Source organism: Temnothorax americanus, unplaced genomic scaffold (assembly GCF_048541705.1).
Source record: "Temnothorax americanus isolate GAGA-0224 unplaced genomic scaffold, ASM4854170v1 Scaffold135, whole genome shotgun sequence".
NCBI lineage: Eukaryota > Metazoa > Arthropoda > Insecta > Hymenoptera > Formicidae > Temnothorax > Temnothorax americanus.
In genome coordinates this window covers 92,593-110,657 of record NW_027509270.1, presented here as the reverse complement: position 1 = coordinate 110,657, position 18,065 = coordinate 92,593, and the positions used below count along the sequence as shown (strand labels likewise).

Here is an 18,065-nt window from a genome sequence, read left to right as displayed (position 1 = left end):
CAGTATATCAAAATAAACAAATTTAAATTTTATCATGCAGAGGCATACCGTTAACGATGTTCGAAGGCAATATAACTTCTCCAATGCTCCGAAACCATCCTTCACGGATTATTTTGTTATCCGGTAATTTATGAAAATTTGCTTGCTCCGGTGTGCATGTTCTGCAATTTTTTTCACAGTTTTTCACTATGCAGCGCACCATTTTCAACGATTTTTCACGTTTCACGACGCTCACGTTTCGACAGAGAATGTCAACAATGACATATGCAGAAGTAAAGTAAGATCAAGTAAGATAGAAGATAATAACCAGGGAGTGCGAGAAGAATGTTTAAACACCAATCGTACCAAACTTTCAAAGCTAAACATTTTGTTTTTCGCAGTTGCCTGCCCTGTGTTTTTTCGTGCCCCAAAGGCTGAAAAGAGGTGTGGTTTACGAGTTTTGCGCACACCATGTATTCTTCCACTATGGGCGGAACTACGCTGGGCCCCCGCACTTGCGCCCTCAAGCTCGCGGTTTTCCTGCCCCGCCGATTGGTCGTGTGCGTCGCCCTGTCCGCGACGTTGCAGACAATTTTCCGCCATTTTCCCGCGGCCCATTTGATTTGGCTGCTGGTTGCGCGCAGGCCCCTCGCGGTTTCCCGCCCGGCTGGCCAGGCCGTGGCGGCGCCGCTCGGCCCTCGGGGCGCCGTCGAGGGAAGTGTGCGGGTCGCCTACCCGCGCTGCAGTCGCGGTGGTGCACCCGTGTTTATGCTGCGGCGGGGCCGTGTTACGCTGTGCGAGACATTCCTGGCGCTTCTCCAGCGGCAGGCCTCGGTAGCCCGCCCGTCGGTCCGACCCCTCCGCCGTACGTCCTCCGAGCGCCTGTTCTTCCCTCGTCGCGACTAACGTCGGTACATTAGGTCGTGATCCCACGCTCCGGCACCACCTGCCATCCCTACGGAATGTAGCTTAAAAGGGTTAGTTAATGCGAGTGGCCCTTCCTCGACTTGAGTCGAGGCGCCATCCCTAACCTTTCCCTCGGCCGAGCTACCGTCTAGGCGGAGGACGCGACAAATGTCACGTCACAAGTTTTCAAAATATGTTGTTCAAGCAGAATACATGATGTTATTTTAGAAAGAATATAAATTGCTTCTTGTACCCTGAAGTCCTGATTTATTCTTTTCTCTTGATGCATCTTCAAGATTGATGGCTGAGAAAAACTCATATTCGTAATACTTCTAAAATGTTGAAAAGTTATGACAAAAATGTTTACACAGTACCATAAATATCCATAATAATTGTAACAAAAGTATACTAACTTTCTATGAACCATATGCTTTTTTAAAAAGTTAAGGTTCTCAAAGAGAAACCATTTTGGCCGTGTAAGGCTTTCCAGCACCACTCCTGGTTTCTTGTTCGTGCAACGTTCGTTCTTTGCTAAAACGTTGACGGAGACGTGTCCATCGTATTTGACAATCTGATACTGAAAATATAAATAGATGTTATTATTTAACCGCTTGAAAGAAAATGCATGGAGAGAGTGATAGGTAGTTTCATACATGCATAAAGCATGGTTAAATATGTTTAGTAAACAACTTATATTCAATAAATTGTAAATTAAAGAACATTAATAAACAAATATTTTAAATCATAATTAACTTACCTGTCATATTCATAATGCTAGCCATCTCTCTCCATGCATTTTTTTCAATCTCGTGTCCTTGTATTCTCTTTGAGTTTTGTCGTACAGATAAGGACGAGATCGTACAAGATCAATTAACAGTTCGTCACCATATTTGCAATTATCGTTAATGTTGCAATTTTCGTTAACGTTGTCATAATATTCATCCGATGCGTCAAATTGTTCTTCTTCTCTTCCCAAGTTAGTCGTATAATTAAAATGATCCATATCTCTCGAGTCTGACGCTGTATATAGTTGCACCACTTGCGAAATGAGCTTCAACTCCGTCCTGGAGCATATCAAGCAGTTTCACGATGGCCAGGAGGTTTTACTAGAGATGGCGGAGCAGTTGAATAATCTGGCGACGACACGTCCGGTATCCGTGTTGTCCGAAGGCTCGGAAAATGTGGCGAATGCACGGCAGCGGCAGACGATGAATACGTTGCGCACGGAGGAATGTGTGGATAGCGAGGGTAGGCTCTACACCAGAAAAGTAGTGCAAAATGAGAAATTGTGGGACCGTACTCCGATTCGAGTGACAACGTCACAAATTAGCAAAGGCTCCGATGATCAAAAAGTTCTTTTCGAATGTGGAAGGTTAAGGTACGAGAGAAACGCCTGGCGACCGCGTCGATACAAACGTACAAATGCAATCAGTACCTGCAGCAGTTCTCCAAGATGGGAAATTTTCGCGTGCACGCCTGTTTCCGTGGCAATAATCGTTGCGAGCAATGCGATCCTGAGCTTTGCGACCCCTAAAGTATAACCTTTCATATACGTACGGTTCAAAACATTCAAAACGTTCGTCACGGTAAAATTCTGAACGCTGATTGGTTGGCTACAAGGCAATAGATATGGAATTCCAACTCGTCGGAAATTTTGTCGCTATCGCTATCGCTGTCGCTATCGCTATCGCTGTCGCTATCGCTATCGCTATTGTCTATTGTGCAAGGGGCTTTACCAAATACATTTTTATTATTTTAAGACAAAAGTTACTTTGCCGGGACGGTAAGATAGTCAGATATGGCCAAATGTAGAATATGTATTTTATTTTGAAAAAGTTTGTATTGCCGCGCTACATTAAGGCCGGATGTGTTGAAGAGGGAGCCGCTGCTGCCTTCGAGAGAGTCAGTTCGCTACCAACGAGAGACACGGTCGAACGTATTCAGTCTTTTTTGTGAAGTAAGAAATATATTCCTCTTAAAACATCCGCGCGTAATCTCTTACACCCAGAATCCAGCCATCCTAACGCCCATACAGAGCTATTAGAGGTGTGTTGGTGGGATATACCGACACTGGATATATACTCTGGCATCCAAGTACAAGAAAATTTATAGAGTCCCGACACATTCGGTTTAATAAAAAAGTAACATATAAAAATGTATATCAAAACAGTCAAACAGAAGAAGAAAAAGACTCAAATAAAAACTAGATGAAAGAATTCGTAGAAGATGAGGAAAAGGGAGAACAAAAACTGGAGATTCCTGAAAAAAAGAAAAGAAGTAGACCGAGAAAACAAACAACACAACTAGATGAACCGAAACAGAAAGTCGAACAATAGGAAAGTAAAACTCCAATGACTAGAAGTAAAACCAAAAGAAAACTAGAAGATAATGGAGAATCTAACGTGCGGAGAGTAATAAAAGATATTAGCTTTGCTAATTATACTATTGTGAAAAATATTCAACAGAATATAGAGAATGAAGATAAATTGAGTCGATGTCTTCTGGCATCATTACATAGAGAGCTTTCGACATATGAAAAGGCAATGACAAGCAGCGAAAGAAAAAACTGGAAAAATGCTGTAATAGAAGAACTTGAGTCTATGCAAATCAATCAAGTATGGACGCTTGTCGATAGACCGACAGAGATGTTAAATGGCAGACGACCTAACATCATAAATTCATGATGAATATTTAAAAGAAAATTAGAAGCAGATGGATCAACCAGATATAAAGCGAGACTAGTGATAAGAGGATGTGAAGACAAAAATGTATATGATCTGAAAGAGACATATGCACCGGTTTCGAGATTGTCTTTGGTTAGATCCATATTGGCAATAATAAACAAGTATAATTTATATACCTGCCAACTAGATGTAAAAACTGCATTTTTGAATGGAACTATAGAAGAAGAAATATATATGGAAATTCCAGACGGAGTAGAAGTGAATGAAAACACCAAGAAAACAAAGGTGTGTAAATTGAATAGAGCTTTGTACGGATTGAAGATAAGTCCGAAAAGATGGAATATGAGATTTTCAGAAAAGGCTAAGAAACTTGGATTAGAGAATGACCTACATGAGCCATGCCTATTCACGTGGAGGAAAGAAGGCAAAATAGTGATCGTACTGCTCTACGTAGATGATATGTTAGTTGCAAGTAATGACCAGGAGAAATTAGAAGAAATCAAGTCACTAACAAAAGAAGTTGAGTGATACATTTGAGACAAAGGATCTTGGAGAACCAAAGAACTTTCTGGGAATAACAATAGAGCGAAACAAAGAAGAAAGATATATGTACATTTATCAGACGCGATATACTGAGAGCATATTAGAAAAGTTTCATATGAATGAATGCAAGCCTCAGAACACTCCTATGGTCACCAGAAAAGTGAGCAATAAAAACAGAAAGAGTAAATTAGAAGAAAAGAGTATTAGAGAAGAAATTAAAAGAGTACCTTTTATAGAGAAGCTATAGGAAGCTTAATGTATCTGGCAAATGCTACACGACCTGATATAGCCTTTGCAGTAAACTATTTAGCAAGAAGACAATTAGAGCCCACGGAAGAAGACTGGCAAGATGTAAAAAGAGTCTTCAGATATCTTAGAGAAACTGCAAATAGAAGATTGATATTTAAAGGTAAAACAGATGAGTTAGAATCACTGACAGACGCTAGTTTCAGAGATTGCATTGATTCTACATCCACTGTATAATCAAATTATTTGGAGATGTGAGCTAGCATGGAGAAGTCATAAACAGACATATGTTACACTCTCTACCTGTCAAGCAGAGTATCTGGCAATGAGTGAGGCCTGTCAAGAAATAATCTCATTAGACAAGTCGCTCAGGTATGTTGTTGGAAGAACATTCTTGCCTGCAATAATCTGGTGTGATAACAGAGCAGCAGGAAACTGCATTAAGAAGAATGGAAGTCACAAACTTAAAATGTTTGATGACAACTTAGAAGAAATAAAGAAAAACTTAGAAGAGAAAGAAGAAACTGGAAACAGAAAACATATGGCTGACACTCATGGAGATTTTATCAAACAATGTGTTGATCAAGGGAAGGTGAAAGTCGAATGGATTGAAACCAAAGAAAATTTGGCGGACATTATGACAAAACCTTTACCTTTAGAAGCATTTGCATATTTAAGAGATAAGATAATGAATATAGAGTCTAAACAAAATTAGAGATTAATTTTACTCGATAACTGATTCTTGTTGATTATTTTGCCAATCATCACTGTCATCTTCATCGGAATAGGTTGATTTTGTCAACGTCGTAAGACGACGACTTTTTTTTGAAGTATTGTCAACATCAGAATCAATATCCGAAAACTTTTCAGCCAGCTTTACTTTTGTCATTCCACTCTCATATGTATCTGAATTATTACAAACAATTAAGTTAATGTAATTAAAACATTTAGCTAAATGTACGATACAGTACATATACATCAGTCACATCTTGACAATAAAAATATGTTTACTTATCACATTAATGACAAATCAAATCATAAAATATAAATAAATAAATAAAAGAATTTAACATTCACATATGTACGGAATGAAACTTATGTAATATATATATATATATATATATATATATATATATATATATATACAGGGTGTATCATTTTAAGTGATTCAGCTGAATATCTCTTAAAGTAAAAGAGATTGGAAAAATTGTTTCAGACAAAAGTTGTTTGGTTCGAAGGGGGGCATAAGATAGTGTCATTGGTTTGGCCATGGATGGTCGTTTAAAGCTCACGTGAACGACACCTTTAATTTCTTAAATGGAAATCCCTATTTTTCAATGCATATTCTTGTAGCTAATCTCGAGAACTTTTCAAAACATTATAATAAAGTATTTTTTCGTTAAAAACTTTTGGAATTACTTGAAAGTTCTAGTATTTTGACATAAAATACAAAATATCTTGTAAAACATTAATTTTTCGGTAATGTTACCTTAATACTTTTATACACAGAATAATGAGACAAATCAATAGGTATGAAAAAAGGCATAGTTCGTTTAAGAAAAAATATGTAATTTGCAACACGCATCTGCATACTTTTTCTTGAAAGCAACCATGTCTTTTTTTCATACCAATTGATTCGTCTCATTATTCTGTGCATAAAAGTATTAAGGTAACATTACCGAAAAATTAATGTTTTACAAGATATTTTGTATTTTATGTCAAAATACTAGAACTTTCAAGTAATTCCAAAAGTTTTTAACGAAAAAATACTTTATTATAGTGTTTTGAAAAGCTCTCGAGATTAGCTACAAAAATATGCATTGAAAAATAGGGGTTTCCATTTAATAAATTAAAGGTGTCGTTCACGTGAGCTTTAAACGACCATCCATGGCCAAACCAATGACACCATCTTATGTCCCCCTTCGAACCAAACAACTTTTGTCTGAAACAATTTTTCCAATCTCTTTTACTTTAAGAGATATTCAGCTAAATCACTTAAAATGATACACCCTGTATATATATATATATATATATATATATATATATACACGATTTATATACTACCTTATATACACATTATATAATGTATTAATTATATTTGCATTTATTAGTTACTTATATGTATACAATGCAGTGATTATATTTGATACATATATTATAGAAAAATTCATTTTTGTTATGTTAAACCAATATACATTTGAAGCAGTCATTTATTTACTCACTTGCCGTTCCAAAAATGCGGACAACTTTTTTGATTTCCCAATTTTCATCATCTGGTTCCTTGCATTCAGCAATATTTTTATGAAGTCTTTTTATGTTATTCTCGTGCGTTGGCCAGAAGCATTCCGATGTTCCTCTTAATAACTGCAGTCCATCCTCAAATTCGACGATGGAAAATCGACTCATCGCTTCTTACTTATTGTACTCTACAATATAAAAAGTATAGCGAAGTATCAATCTCGGGGTCTGCATATATAAAGTCACAACACACCATGCATACAAATATACTTTAAATGCAACTATTTTTATATAAAAATACACGTATTTAAAATAATCAAATATTAATAAAATAATAATAATATTAATATAATACTAGTCTTTACTGTGTAAACGTAAGAATAGAGGTATATGGCAATTATATATCTGTGTCTAAATATACATGTAAAAGGCAAGACACAGTATATTACAGGTTCTCAGAACCTAACTTCGATATATATATGGAGGGATAAAAGCCATAGCGGTGTAAGTCAAAATTTGTAAGATATTGACTCGTGTACATACGTAGATGCAATCCATATACAATATATAATTGCATCTATGCACATGAGTCAATATTTTTAAAACTTTGATTTATACTACTATGGCTTTTATCCCTACATATATACTTATCATCAAAAAGAAAAATACATACTTATACACACACACACAGATATCTTATAATATATAATAAGTTATTTATTTTATATCATTGAAAAATCTCTCTTAATATCCTATTTTAAAGATCGCATTATTGGTCATTTCTAAGTATGTATCACTGGGAAAACAACAAACTGATTTTGATTATACGGCATTTTCCACATTTTGTTTCGAATATTTTCACATGGCCAAAGGCATACAGCAGTGTCTTCGCGCATAACTTGCACACCCAATTGTTTTGATGCACAAGGATAGACAGGATCAGAATACAAATTTTTTACTACTTTAAGCTTTCTACCAATTATAAATTTAGTATTATCGTCACGTTTAACTAAATTCAAAACTGACACTACAGTCCCATTTTCAAATGAAATACAATTATTACTAGCGCTATTGGAATAGATCGTATATGTTTTAGTGCGTAATATTTTATACTGACAAGAAAAATTATAACCGTCAATTAAAGGTCCGTTTAAGTGGGCTTTTTCAAAATAAATTTCATTACTGTTTTTCCGTTTCTTAATAGGCATATTACAGTTCTTGAGTTCAGAATATCTTGTTGACAATTGTTGAAGAGGTTTCTCATTTTTTCGAAGCATTTTCTTTATGTTTAACATGTAATTTTCAAATCTAAAAGCACTAAACTCATCGATGGGTCCATACTTCCGCACATCTAAACAAATATGTAACAAATTATGCAAATTATGAGACATAAATTTAGCTCCGTAAATTTTTTTAAAACATTTTAAAAAATACTTCATTAACACTTGAGCCCATATAATATTATTATTATCTTTTGAAAGAACAGGACTAGCAAGGATTGTTACGGCAATATGTAATGTTATAAAATTGATATACATATCCTTTTTTAATATGCCTTTTAACACAACTGGACCAGTGTACAGAAGAAATTGGCGAAATTCCGTTGCTTTCCATAATTTTACGTCTTTTAGCGATCGTGGACGTCGAACAAAATCATTTGGCACACTATTTTGTAAATTTAATAAAGCCCCTGAAATCTGATTTAACAACTGTTGACTTAATTGTACAGTACGCGGACCTTTAACCCAAAGCAATATCAATTTTTTCACTACTCCTAAAAATATCAAGTGCATAGAATCAAGTAGTACACTAGAAATTAATCCGAAATTGGGAATCTGCTTTAAAATTGTTTCACCAGTTTGGAAATCATTGTATTTATTATTAGCAAAATCTTCATTAGTCCTTAAAGCATCAACAATTTTTGTCGCTGGAAAACATAACCGTCCATCTAAGTACTCGCCTGTAATAGTACATCGCGTACAACTATTGTAACCGTTATGATTTTTTATTGATAAAATAAAAGCTTTTGCTGGCGCATCACAAATTAAACCATGAAAATTAATTTTTACTTTAATTCCATTATAAAAAAGTCCAGTATTGCTTAAAGAAATTGCTTCGTCAACAAAATGTCGTAAAAAATCATTGTTACACTGCGGTTTCGTTTGACCGTAGTATGCTCCAACAATAAAGACTGATTTTAGAACGGTGTCTGAACATAAAATGGGCCATAAAGCAGAATTGCTTGATTTTGAAATTGGCAAACCGTCAATGTTTATAAATATATCCAGACTAACAGTCATTCGGCCTAAAACCTTAATATATTTATCTAACATTTTTTTAAGTGCATTTTGTAAGCCGAAATGACAATATTGTCCCGAACCTATTTCAACGACTTCTGTATGCCTTGGCGTTTTAAGCAATGTTCGAGGATCTTTCGGAAATAAATATTGCGTATATTTTCGTAATATAAACAAAAGTGCCGCGAGAGCAACGTGGCAAATGTTGAACATAATTGCCCAAGAAGTTATGTCCTTAATAAATTGATCACTTTCTTCATTATCAATTTCATTGTCAGATTAAAAATCTCTCATACGCTGTACTACTGCTTCCTCAGTTAATTCACTTAAACTTGGATCATTATCACTACTGTCGCTACTATCATTATTATCTTTTTCTTCTTCCTCATTCAATTCAATATCATCAACTGTGTTGCTTTCAATTAAGTCGTTTACAAGTTCATCGTTTCTATTGGCAAATTCATTTTCTATTGGCTCTACATTTTCAATATTATCAAGCTGTAATTCATCGTCTTCAATATTATCAAGTTGTAATTCATCGTCAATTTCAGAATGTTCATTATTGTTAGTAAAATTTAATAAATCTGAAGCAGTATTATGAGCAATTATTCTTCGAAAATGCCGTTTAGAAATGGAAGAATAATTTTTACGTTTTCTATCCATTTTTTACTATTATTATATAAAATAATAATGTACTATCAAAAACGGAGATATCTAAGTACGTGTACCAATTGATCAATCATATAACCTACCTACATTTAATATTTGTATGTAAAAACCGAGATAGATACAAAATACCTTTTTTCAATAAAATGCCAATCTCAAGCGTTAAATGATGGCTTTCTCCGCGTACGTTGAAATGCAGCTGTATGTGGAATAATGGCTCTTCACACTTCAGATCGTACTTATCTAGCAACACATACAAATATATCATATAATTAATGTACTAACAAAAACGGAGATATCTAAGTACGTGTAGCAATTGATCGATCTCATAATCTACCTACATTTAACATTTGTACTGTAAAAACCAAGATAGATACAAAATACCTTTTTTAATAAAATGCCAATCTTAAGCATTAAAATGATGACTTTCTCCGTGTACGTTGAAATGCAGCTGTATGTTAATTAATGCTCTTCACATTTCAGGTCGTACTTATCTAGCAATTAACACATACAAATATATTATAAATATATACACAAATACACAAATGTTTATAAATTTATAAGGCCCGGTTGCACTCACGTCGCAGAACTTTAACCTTAGCTTAACTCACTCTCTATCTCTTTCTAAAGTAGGGAACACAGACTTTTGTATAACGCATAATGCATAAGCATAAGAATGGATTGGTCTATAATTTCTTTATGCACATGTATATGGATCAATCAATTTTTTTATGCTTATGCATTATTTGTTATGCACAAGTGTTGTGCTCCCCGCTTAACTGCTTCCCTTAGAAAACGAAGAGCGAGTTAAACTAACAATAAGGTTATAAAGTTATGTGACGTTGGTGCAACCAGGACTAAGGGCCAATTTCTTCACCGTTGGATTCACCGTTATCCTTCCGGTTAATCTCACTATATTCATCTCTTTCTAACTGCCCCCTTAGAAAAATATGAAGAGTGAGGTTAACCGAAGGATAGAGTTATCCGACGGTGAAGAAATTGGCCATAAGAAGCTTTAGGATAATCTACAATAACAATCAAATTCTGAACGATAACTTACTGCGTAACAAAATTTGAAGAACACGTTTCTTTCGCTCGCATATACACTGCTCGCTCCTTAGTTCTTCTCCTGCCTCGAAACTCTAAAGCTGAAATTTCATGCGAGCGAAGAAAAGCCAGCGTTTATCCCCACTCCACCTCACTGTAAAGCCAGCGTAGAACAGCTAACGCTATCGCCCCTATCATTTTCATGGAGCGAAGAAAAGCTGGCGTTTATCCCCACTCCACCTCACTGTAAAGCCAGCGTAGAACAGCTAAAGAAGAACTATGTATAATAAAAATGGAGTACTCCAATTATTATAGACAGTACATCGCGTACGTTGAATATTATAGACGTACAGTGGCAGCTGCAGTTGCAGCAGAGGTTGTAAGGCGACGACGCATAGCCGCTACAGCTGCAGCTATATATTTAATGAAAAAGAAAAGAAGATACGCGAAGAAAAGGTTTTGGGTAGCACCCATTTTTGAAAATCGTGATGTACATAGTTTTTTCTTTGCGTCGGTCCCGAAGTTAATATTGGAGGACATACGTTTCCACAATTATTTTCGGATGACCGCAACTCAGTTGGAAGAATTGTTGGGCATGGTTGGACGAAGATTGCAAAAGCAGGACGTCATTCGACAAAGTATCTCACCAGCTGAACGGTTGGCATTAACATTGAGGTTTGTTTTGCTTGATCCAATTTAATTTTTAATTTAGTGTTTTTTGTAGTGTATAAACGTAACAACGTCATACATTTTTTTTTAATGCGTGAATATTGGTATATTATATATTAAATATTATAGATATCTTGCTTCCGGGGACTCCATGATATCGATGTCCTACCAATATCTCGTGGGAGTGACAACAGCGGGTAATATCATCCATGAAACCTGCAAAGCAATATGGGATGTTTTATGCCCTTTAGTTCTTTCGGGTCGACTGGAAGAAGGAGACTGGGTGAATATCGCCAATGATTTTAACGAAAGATGGAATTTCGTTCATTGTATTGGAGCCATTGATGGCAAGCACGTCACCATTCAAGTACGTAAAATCATTGTTGGTATACGATATAATTTAATAAGAAGTACAATTTGAAATAACAATTCTTACTTTTAGTGTCCCAAAAATGCTGGATCAGCGTTTTATAATTATAAACACAGTCACAGCATAGTTCTCATGGCTATCTGCGATGCAAATTATATAATACGTTTTGTGGATATCGGGGCATACGGACGACGAAGTGATGGTGGCGTCTTCAAAGAAAGTGCTATGGGGAAAGCGTTCGAAGAAGGTAGAATGAATATTCCACAACCAGCAGCGCTTGGAGAAGGAGGACCAATTTTACCATACTGTCTTGTGGGAGATGAAGCCTTTCCTTTGAAGCCATACTTGCTTCGTCCGTATCCAGGTAGAGGACTGACACCAGAGCAAGAAATGTACAATTACCGTCTGAGTCGTGCGAGACGAATAATAGAAAACGTATTTGGTATACTCGCCAGTCAATGGAGAGTATACAGAAAACCAATTATCGCCAGTCCTGATAACGCAAAGTTAATGGTTCAAGCAACTGTTTTTTTGCATAATTGGCTTCGCCGGCAGGACATTGATGAGAACGCATATGTGCCTCCGGGTTTGATCGATGTCGATGATCCGCACTGTCCAAATGGCTTCAGACCAGGGTCTTGGCGTGTCATCATGGAAGATGGATGCGCATTCAGAGACATCTCAAACTGTGGATCGAACATGAGTGCCCGACAATGCATGAAATTCGAAATAAATTTTGTCGTTATTTTAATAACGAGGGAGCAGTGCCGTGGCAATATGAAAGATGTATGTAAATAAATGTGTCTGTGTCTTTTCTATTTAAAATGCATTTTTTTTTCAAGCTAAAAAACAGAACGATTATTTTACCTTATGGATGTATTGTAGCGGAAGGCTGATCGCAGTTTCAATTTCTATTATCTAAGCTAGGACATATTGGATATAATAAGTTATTTTGTATATAAATTTTCTATTTTTATTGTATTAATTTTAATTTTAAATATAGTAGCTATGTGCGAATTACATAGCAAATACACAAAAATATAAACAAAAAGTGTTTTTACAGCCCAAAATCATAATTCAAGTTAATTTGTTAATAAATCTACAAATAATATGCTGTTGTTAAATGAAAATAAAATTAAAGTCTATAACATGAGATACGATAATATACACGAGCGTGATATAGATACATATACCAAATTTAAGATTGCGCAACGGCCACCATCTTCTCTTGATAAATTAAATGTATAGTATGATTTACAAGGCCCATCAATTTTGATAACGAGCCCCTGTATCTAGAAGAGCAGCTTGTTCTTGCGTTCCAGTAAAACGGACTACGCCAGCTGGGCGATCTGTACGCGCGCTGATTACTCCAGTCTCTACCAAATTGCAAAGACATGCTTCTGTTTCTTCAGTCGGAAGATCTAGTAACTCAGCCATGCGAGTTAATGTAATCTTGGTGTAATATTTGGCCATAATCCTTATGTTCTAAAAAAATGTTTCTTTATATATTTACATTCTGTGCATGATATTATTAAAGTAAGACTATCGTCAAATAAATATTTTACTATTTTATATTTTTCAACTAAATTTCGAATATTGACAATTTTGTATGATATAACTTAATACATATATACTTTTCATTATTATTTAAACACGTTCTGAATAATATATAAACTTACATGTTCTACAACACGGTTCCGCAAATCTGCCCACTGTTTGCATCCTTCTCGATTATACTTTTTTCGCTTTAGTCAGAATTTGCATCACTTGCAGCATAACATCGTCCACTAGCCGAGGATTGATTTCTCGAAGTTGGGCAGCAACGAGATTGCCAAATAAAGCCGCTGCTTTGTCAGTCGGTTGTGTTGGTGGAGGAGGAGGAGGAGGAGGAGGTACAAACGGCGGAATGTTAATTGTAGGTGAACGACCGAGAGCATCAACCAATCGATCAAAGGGTCCGTCTTCATCTAAACTGAGACGACGCTTACCTACAACCATTCACAGATCCTGTATTTTCTATCTATTAAAATTATATTCATAAGTCAAATAAAGGGTACTATGTAGTAAACTTGTTAGTTTACTCACGTGATCCACGACTGCTGCTGTTACTGCCAATGCTGCCACTAGGAAAGATGTCTTCACTATCATTGGATTCTTCACATTAGTTTTCCAGACCTTCGGACGCCGGAATATTGGTTGCAGTCCTGTAACATACAGTTTTGCATTAAATTTGCATGCAATAAATATAAATAAAAATGTACTAGTGCATTGAGACACGTTTGTACGCTCGTAAATTCATACATACGTACTCGGTTTGAAGCTGCATATCGTTGATAAACTGCATCCGCTCAGCGTGCACCCAGCTGCTTCTTCGTGTTCCCGCTGAGCCACTCAGTTGGTGCTGCTTATTTTTATGGATTCTGTTGGCATCGCACAGAGATTTCCATTTTTTTTTTATACTTGCAATGTCCATCGTAGCTAGAAAAGATAAAAATATGTTTATAGCACACTAATAAATTTTATTCCAGTCAAGTTATAAACGTAGAATATTACAGTTCATTGCTGCAATTATTTCCTCCCATAGTTTGTTTCTGGCTTTCAGGGCTCGTTCTGCGAGAGGACGACGACAATCGTACAGCGGGGGACGCTTGCGAACTTCTTCGATAAGCTGTTCCTCTTCTTGAATTTTTTTGCTTCGCCAATTGCCATCAGCCTCTTGGTTTAGGATTTGGATGGTCTCCTCCCTCGGCTCCACCACCATCGCCTCCGTACCGTCCACCAAACTTTTACGAATAATTTGTCCGTCATCTGCACATTACAATATCCACTAATACTACTTACAAAATATGTATAATAAAAAAAAGGCATTAATACTCACCGGTTTGAGGATATAAAATATGTAAATCGTTATTTATATAAACATGAGTAAATCCCTGAAAGCAAGGATGCAGATCTACTTCATTTTTATGAATGACATTTTCACATATGTCACAGGTGTACAATAGAGTTTCCTACAATATAACAAATACAAATTAACACAATATAACAAATAAATTTATATTACTTAAATAAATAAGAAATAAAAAGCAACCTAACCTATAAGTATGCTTAGTACTGTATAATATATAGATACTAACTTCGTTTGTATTTTCTGGCGATGTAAAATTATCCGTCCTTTCAGCCATACTTATAATTATTTAACTTCTTTCTTATAATTTTCTAACTTCGTTCTTTCTGTGTCACCACGTGTACTTATTTCTCTCTGTGTCACCACGTGTTTTCGGCGTTCGGCGTTGCTTCGCTAAAAGTTCAACCGTGTTGAACTTTTTAGCTAAGCAACGCCGTAACGCCACCTTGACGAAAATTGATGGAGTGGGGGTAAAACGCTGGCTTTTCTTCGCTCCGTGAAATTGTACCTTTACAGAGAGTGTAATACTGATATAGAATAAATAGTGTTCCGTAAATTGTTGTGTTTCCTGCCCATCTCGCCACACACACAGCCGTCCTCTGATATAAATAGCCAATAAAAGACAATACGTGTGAAGATTTGTATCGCAAGAAACGGTCTTTATTAAAATAAATATTGTTCGGTTTGGTATATTCTATCCAGCCTGCTTCTTTTACTACATCGACAACAGGTTATGGGCACAGCACACAGTCCGCGTAGCGTTATAGTTACTGTTCTGTAGTAAAAGGAAGAATCTGCTCGCAAGAAATGGCATCCCTCACGGATCAAAGGGCTCTTGTTGAAAAACTCAGGGGTCCAGAGGATTGGGTAAAGTGGAAGCGGCATATGGGACATATATTTCGTGCAAATGCGCTCGAAAGCATTGTCTACGGGACTCGTCCATGTCCGCAACTGGGTGCTGCACCAACCAACGAACAGAAGATCGCGGTCAAAAAGTGGCAAGAAGATGATGCGAAAGCGGCAAGCTACATTGCAAGTGCGTTGAATAAATCCGTCGCAGAACTCATTTTGACATGTAAAACAGCGAATGAAATATGGATAAAGCTCTGTGCACGTTTTGAACGCAGTTCTACGCAACGGTTGAACATGCTCATTAAAATGTTTTTCAAGGCTGAGCGCGAAGAAAGTGATGATATGAGCACTCACATCGCAAAGCTGCAGAAATTATTTGTCGATCTAAACACGGAGCTTGAGAAAAATCGAGAAAATAGGCTGTCTGAGCGCATGCTGAATGGAAGAATTCTATCAACTCTCGGAAAGGAATATGCAAATTTCAAGGACGTTTGGGACACGATTCCGTCTGATCAACAGACTCTAAATTTATTGATTGAAAAGATGTGCAATATTGAACTGAGGGACTCTCAGAAAAGTGAAAGCAAGTCTGCGTTCGTTTTAAAGCATAGTGGGAAGCAGGACTCTCACCGTGATAAGCGCACTGGAAAATCTACCAAAGGCGTAAATTGTGCAAAACAGAAGTTTCCCTGTAATAAATGCAAGCAGCTTGGTCATTGGGCTGCTGAATGTCCAGAATCGAAAGACAAACTTGACAAACCATCAGCTGACAAAAACAAGGTTGCATTTATGGCGTACGCTTTAGGAGCATCAACGAATGTGAAAAATTTAGAAGATTGGTACTGTGACAGTAGAGCTTCAGTCCATATCACCCCGAACAAGCAGAATTTTTCATCGTACGAAGAATTTCCTGTACCAGAAATAATCTCACTCGGAAGACGCGACGCTGTAATGAAGGCCCACGGTCAAGGCTTAGTCAACGTTAAACTGTACTTCAATAATTCATGGCATGATGCTGAACTCAACAATGTATGGTATGTTCCGGACGCTAGCGCAAATCTGTTCTCCGTAAAAGCGGCTGTTCAAAAGGGTTTCAGTGTGACACTCGATCAGAAGCAAGTCTATATACGCTCTGTAAAGGATCAAGGCATTTGCGCCACAGGTCATCTTTCAAACGGTTTGTACGTACTGAACTTAAAGGTTGTAAAGCCCAAAGAACAAGAACAAGCCAACTTAGCCAGTACCACCGACATGTTGCAAGTGTTCCACGAACGGTTAGCTCATCAAAACAAACGCCATGTCAAAGAAGTTTTAAAGCGCATGAACATTATTAATGTGACTAGTGCGGACGAAAGTTTTTGTGATGGTTGCGCATTAGGAAAGATGCATCGCCTGCCGTTTGAAAATCGTCCAAATCAGTCAGAAAAGGTTGGTGAATTAATTCATGCAGATGTGAACGGGCCCATGTCAACTGCCTTCTTAGGAAAATCAAGGTATTTTGTCTGCTTCAAGGATGACTTCAGCAAGTTTCGGCGGATCTTCTTCTTAACAAAGAAGAGTGAAGTATGCGGAGTATTGAAACAGTTCCTGAATGAAGCTAAAATTAATGGTCATACTGTGAAACGGCTCCGATGTGACGGCGGAAAGGAGTTCGATAATAAGGATGTCTCCATGCTGCTCAGCAAATATGGAATTGAACAGTTAGTAACCCCAGCTTATACGCCACAGCAAAATGGATCTGCAGAACGCGAAAACCGCACCATCTTCGAGGCAGCGCGCTCTATGCTAAATCCTAGCAAGCTACCAAGATTTCTGTGGGCAGAGGCATGTAATACGGCTGCCTATATATTAAATCACACTGGAAAAACTAGAGTCGACAACAAATCGCCGTTCGAATTGTGGTTTGGAAAAAGGCTTGAAAGCTTGAATCATCTAAAAATCTTCGGTACAGAATGCTACGTGTATGTTCAAAAGCAGTTTCGATCCAAATTCGACGATAAAGCATGCAACCCGATTTTCCTCGGTCTCGCTAGCCAAAGGGGCGCGGCTGCAAATTAATCAACTAATTGCCAGACGATAGCTCCAAGGGGATAACGAGGTCAAATCTCTTACCGTAACTTCCGTATCTAAGATCTTGGGCGATACCTTTCGATTGGGCGCCAGGTGCGATTATAGACGCGCACCACGTCTCGACAACGTCCGCCTCAATAGCCTCGCCGCGAGCTCAGGGCGTAGTTTTGCGTGATAGGGGTGAAGGTGGAGAAAGAGCGTGACGCAACCAGCACACAAAATAAAGCTCGATAATCAACAATAGTAACCAAATATATTTCACAGCAAAAACATATGAATCATAGCAGGAAACTAAAGCCAGATATCGCTCGAATGGCCGGTAACGACGCGGTAGTCGAATCGGCGGTTAAGGCACGCCCGGGGCGCGTGATGTTCACGTCCGCGAGACTCCCTTCTCGGACGAGCGTGCCAATATTCGTCCGGACAAGCAGCACCAAGTATCCGCGAAGCTCTCAAGCGAGCTCAGTAATTTCGATTCGTATCAGCACGGCCACGCCATATCGTCAATCCGCCTACGCTTTGATCCCCAGATCTCGAATACACAACGATTTTCGTACGCACAACGTAATGCCCGAAGCGCGAACCCACAA

General features: G+C 37.3%; 2 protein-coding genes across 2 annotated transcripts; both read right to left on the bottom strand.

Annotated features, from left to right (window-relative positions):
• Positions 1-1,334: 1,334 nt before the first annotated feature.
• LOC143894311 (uncharacterized) lies at positions 1,335-9,685 on the bottom strand. The gene is made up of 3 exons (XM_077400479.1): positions 6,581-9,685; positions 1,643-5,264; positions 1,335-1,462 (listed from the first exon to the last, which is right to left on the bottom strand). The coding sequence occupies exon 1, from the start codon at positions 9,104-9,106 to the stop codon at positions 7,379-7,381; it is 1,728 nt and encodes a 575-aa protein (XP_077256605.1). The 5' UTR covers positions 9,107-9,685; the 3' UTR covers positions 1,335-1,462; positions 1,643-5,264; positions 6,581-7,378.
• Positions 9,686-12,608: 2,923 nt separating this feature from the next.
• LOC143894313 (uncharacterized) lies at positions 12,609-17,792 on the bottom strand. The gene is made up of 7 exons (XM_077400481.1): positions 14,783-17,792; positions 14,524-14,656; positions 14,199-14,453; positions 13,955-14,123; positions 13,731-13,849; positions 13,325-13,633; positions 12,609-13,130 (listed from the first exon to the last, which is right to left on the bottom strand). The coding sequence occupies exons 1-5, from the start codon at positions 14,828-14,830 to the stop codon at positions 13,807-13,809; spliced, it is 648 nt and encodes a 215-aa protein (XP_077256607.1). The 5' UTR covers positions 14,831-17,792; the 3' UTR covers positions 12,609-13,130; positions 13,325-13,633; positions 13,731-13,806.
• Positions 17,793-18,065: the final 273 nt, after the last annotated feature.

Excerpts from the sequence above, each read along its gene's own strand:
- LOC143894311 (XM_077400479.1), bottom strand. The coding sequence starts at position 9,106 with ATGTTCAACATTTGCCACGTTGCTCTCGCGGCACTTTTGTTTATATTA.
- LOC143894313 (XM_077400481.1), bottom strand. The coding sequence starts at position 14,830 with ATGGCTGAAAGGACGGATAATTTTACATCGCCAGAAAATACAAACGAA. Across the intron at positions 14,657-14,782 it reads CGCCAGAAAATACAAACGAA|GAAACTCTATTGTACACCTG; the intron begins GTTAGTATCTAT and ends GTTATATTGTAG. Across the intron at positions 13,850-13,954 it reads GATATGCAGCTTCAAACCGA|GACTGCAACCAATATTCCGG; the intron begins GTACGTATGTAT and ends TGTATGTTACAG.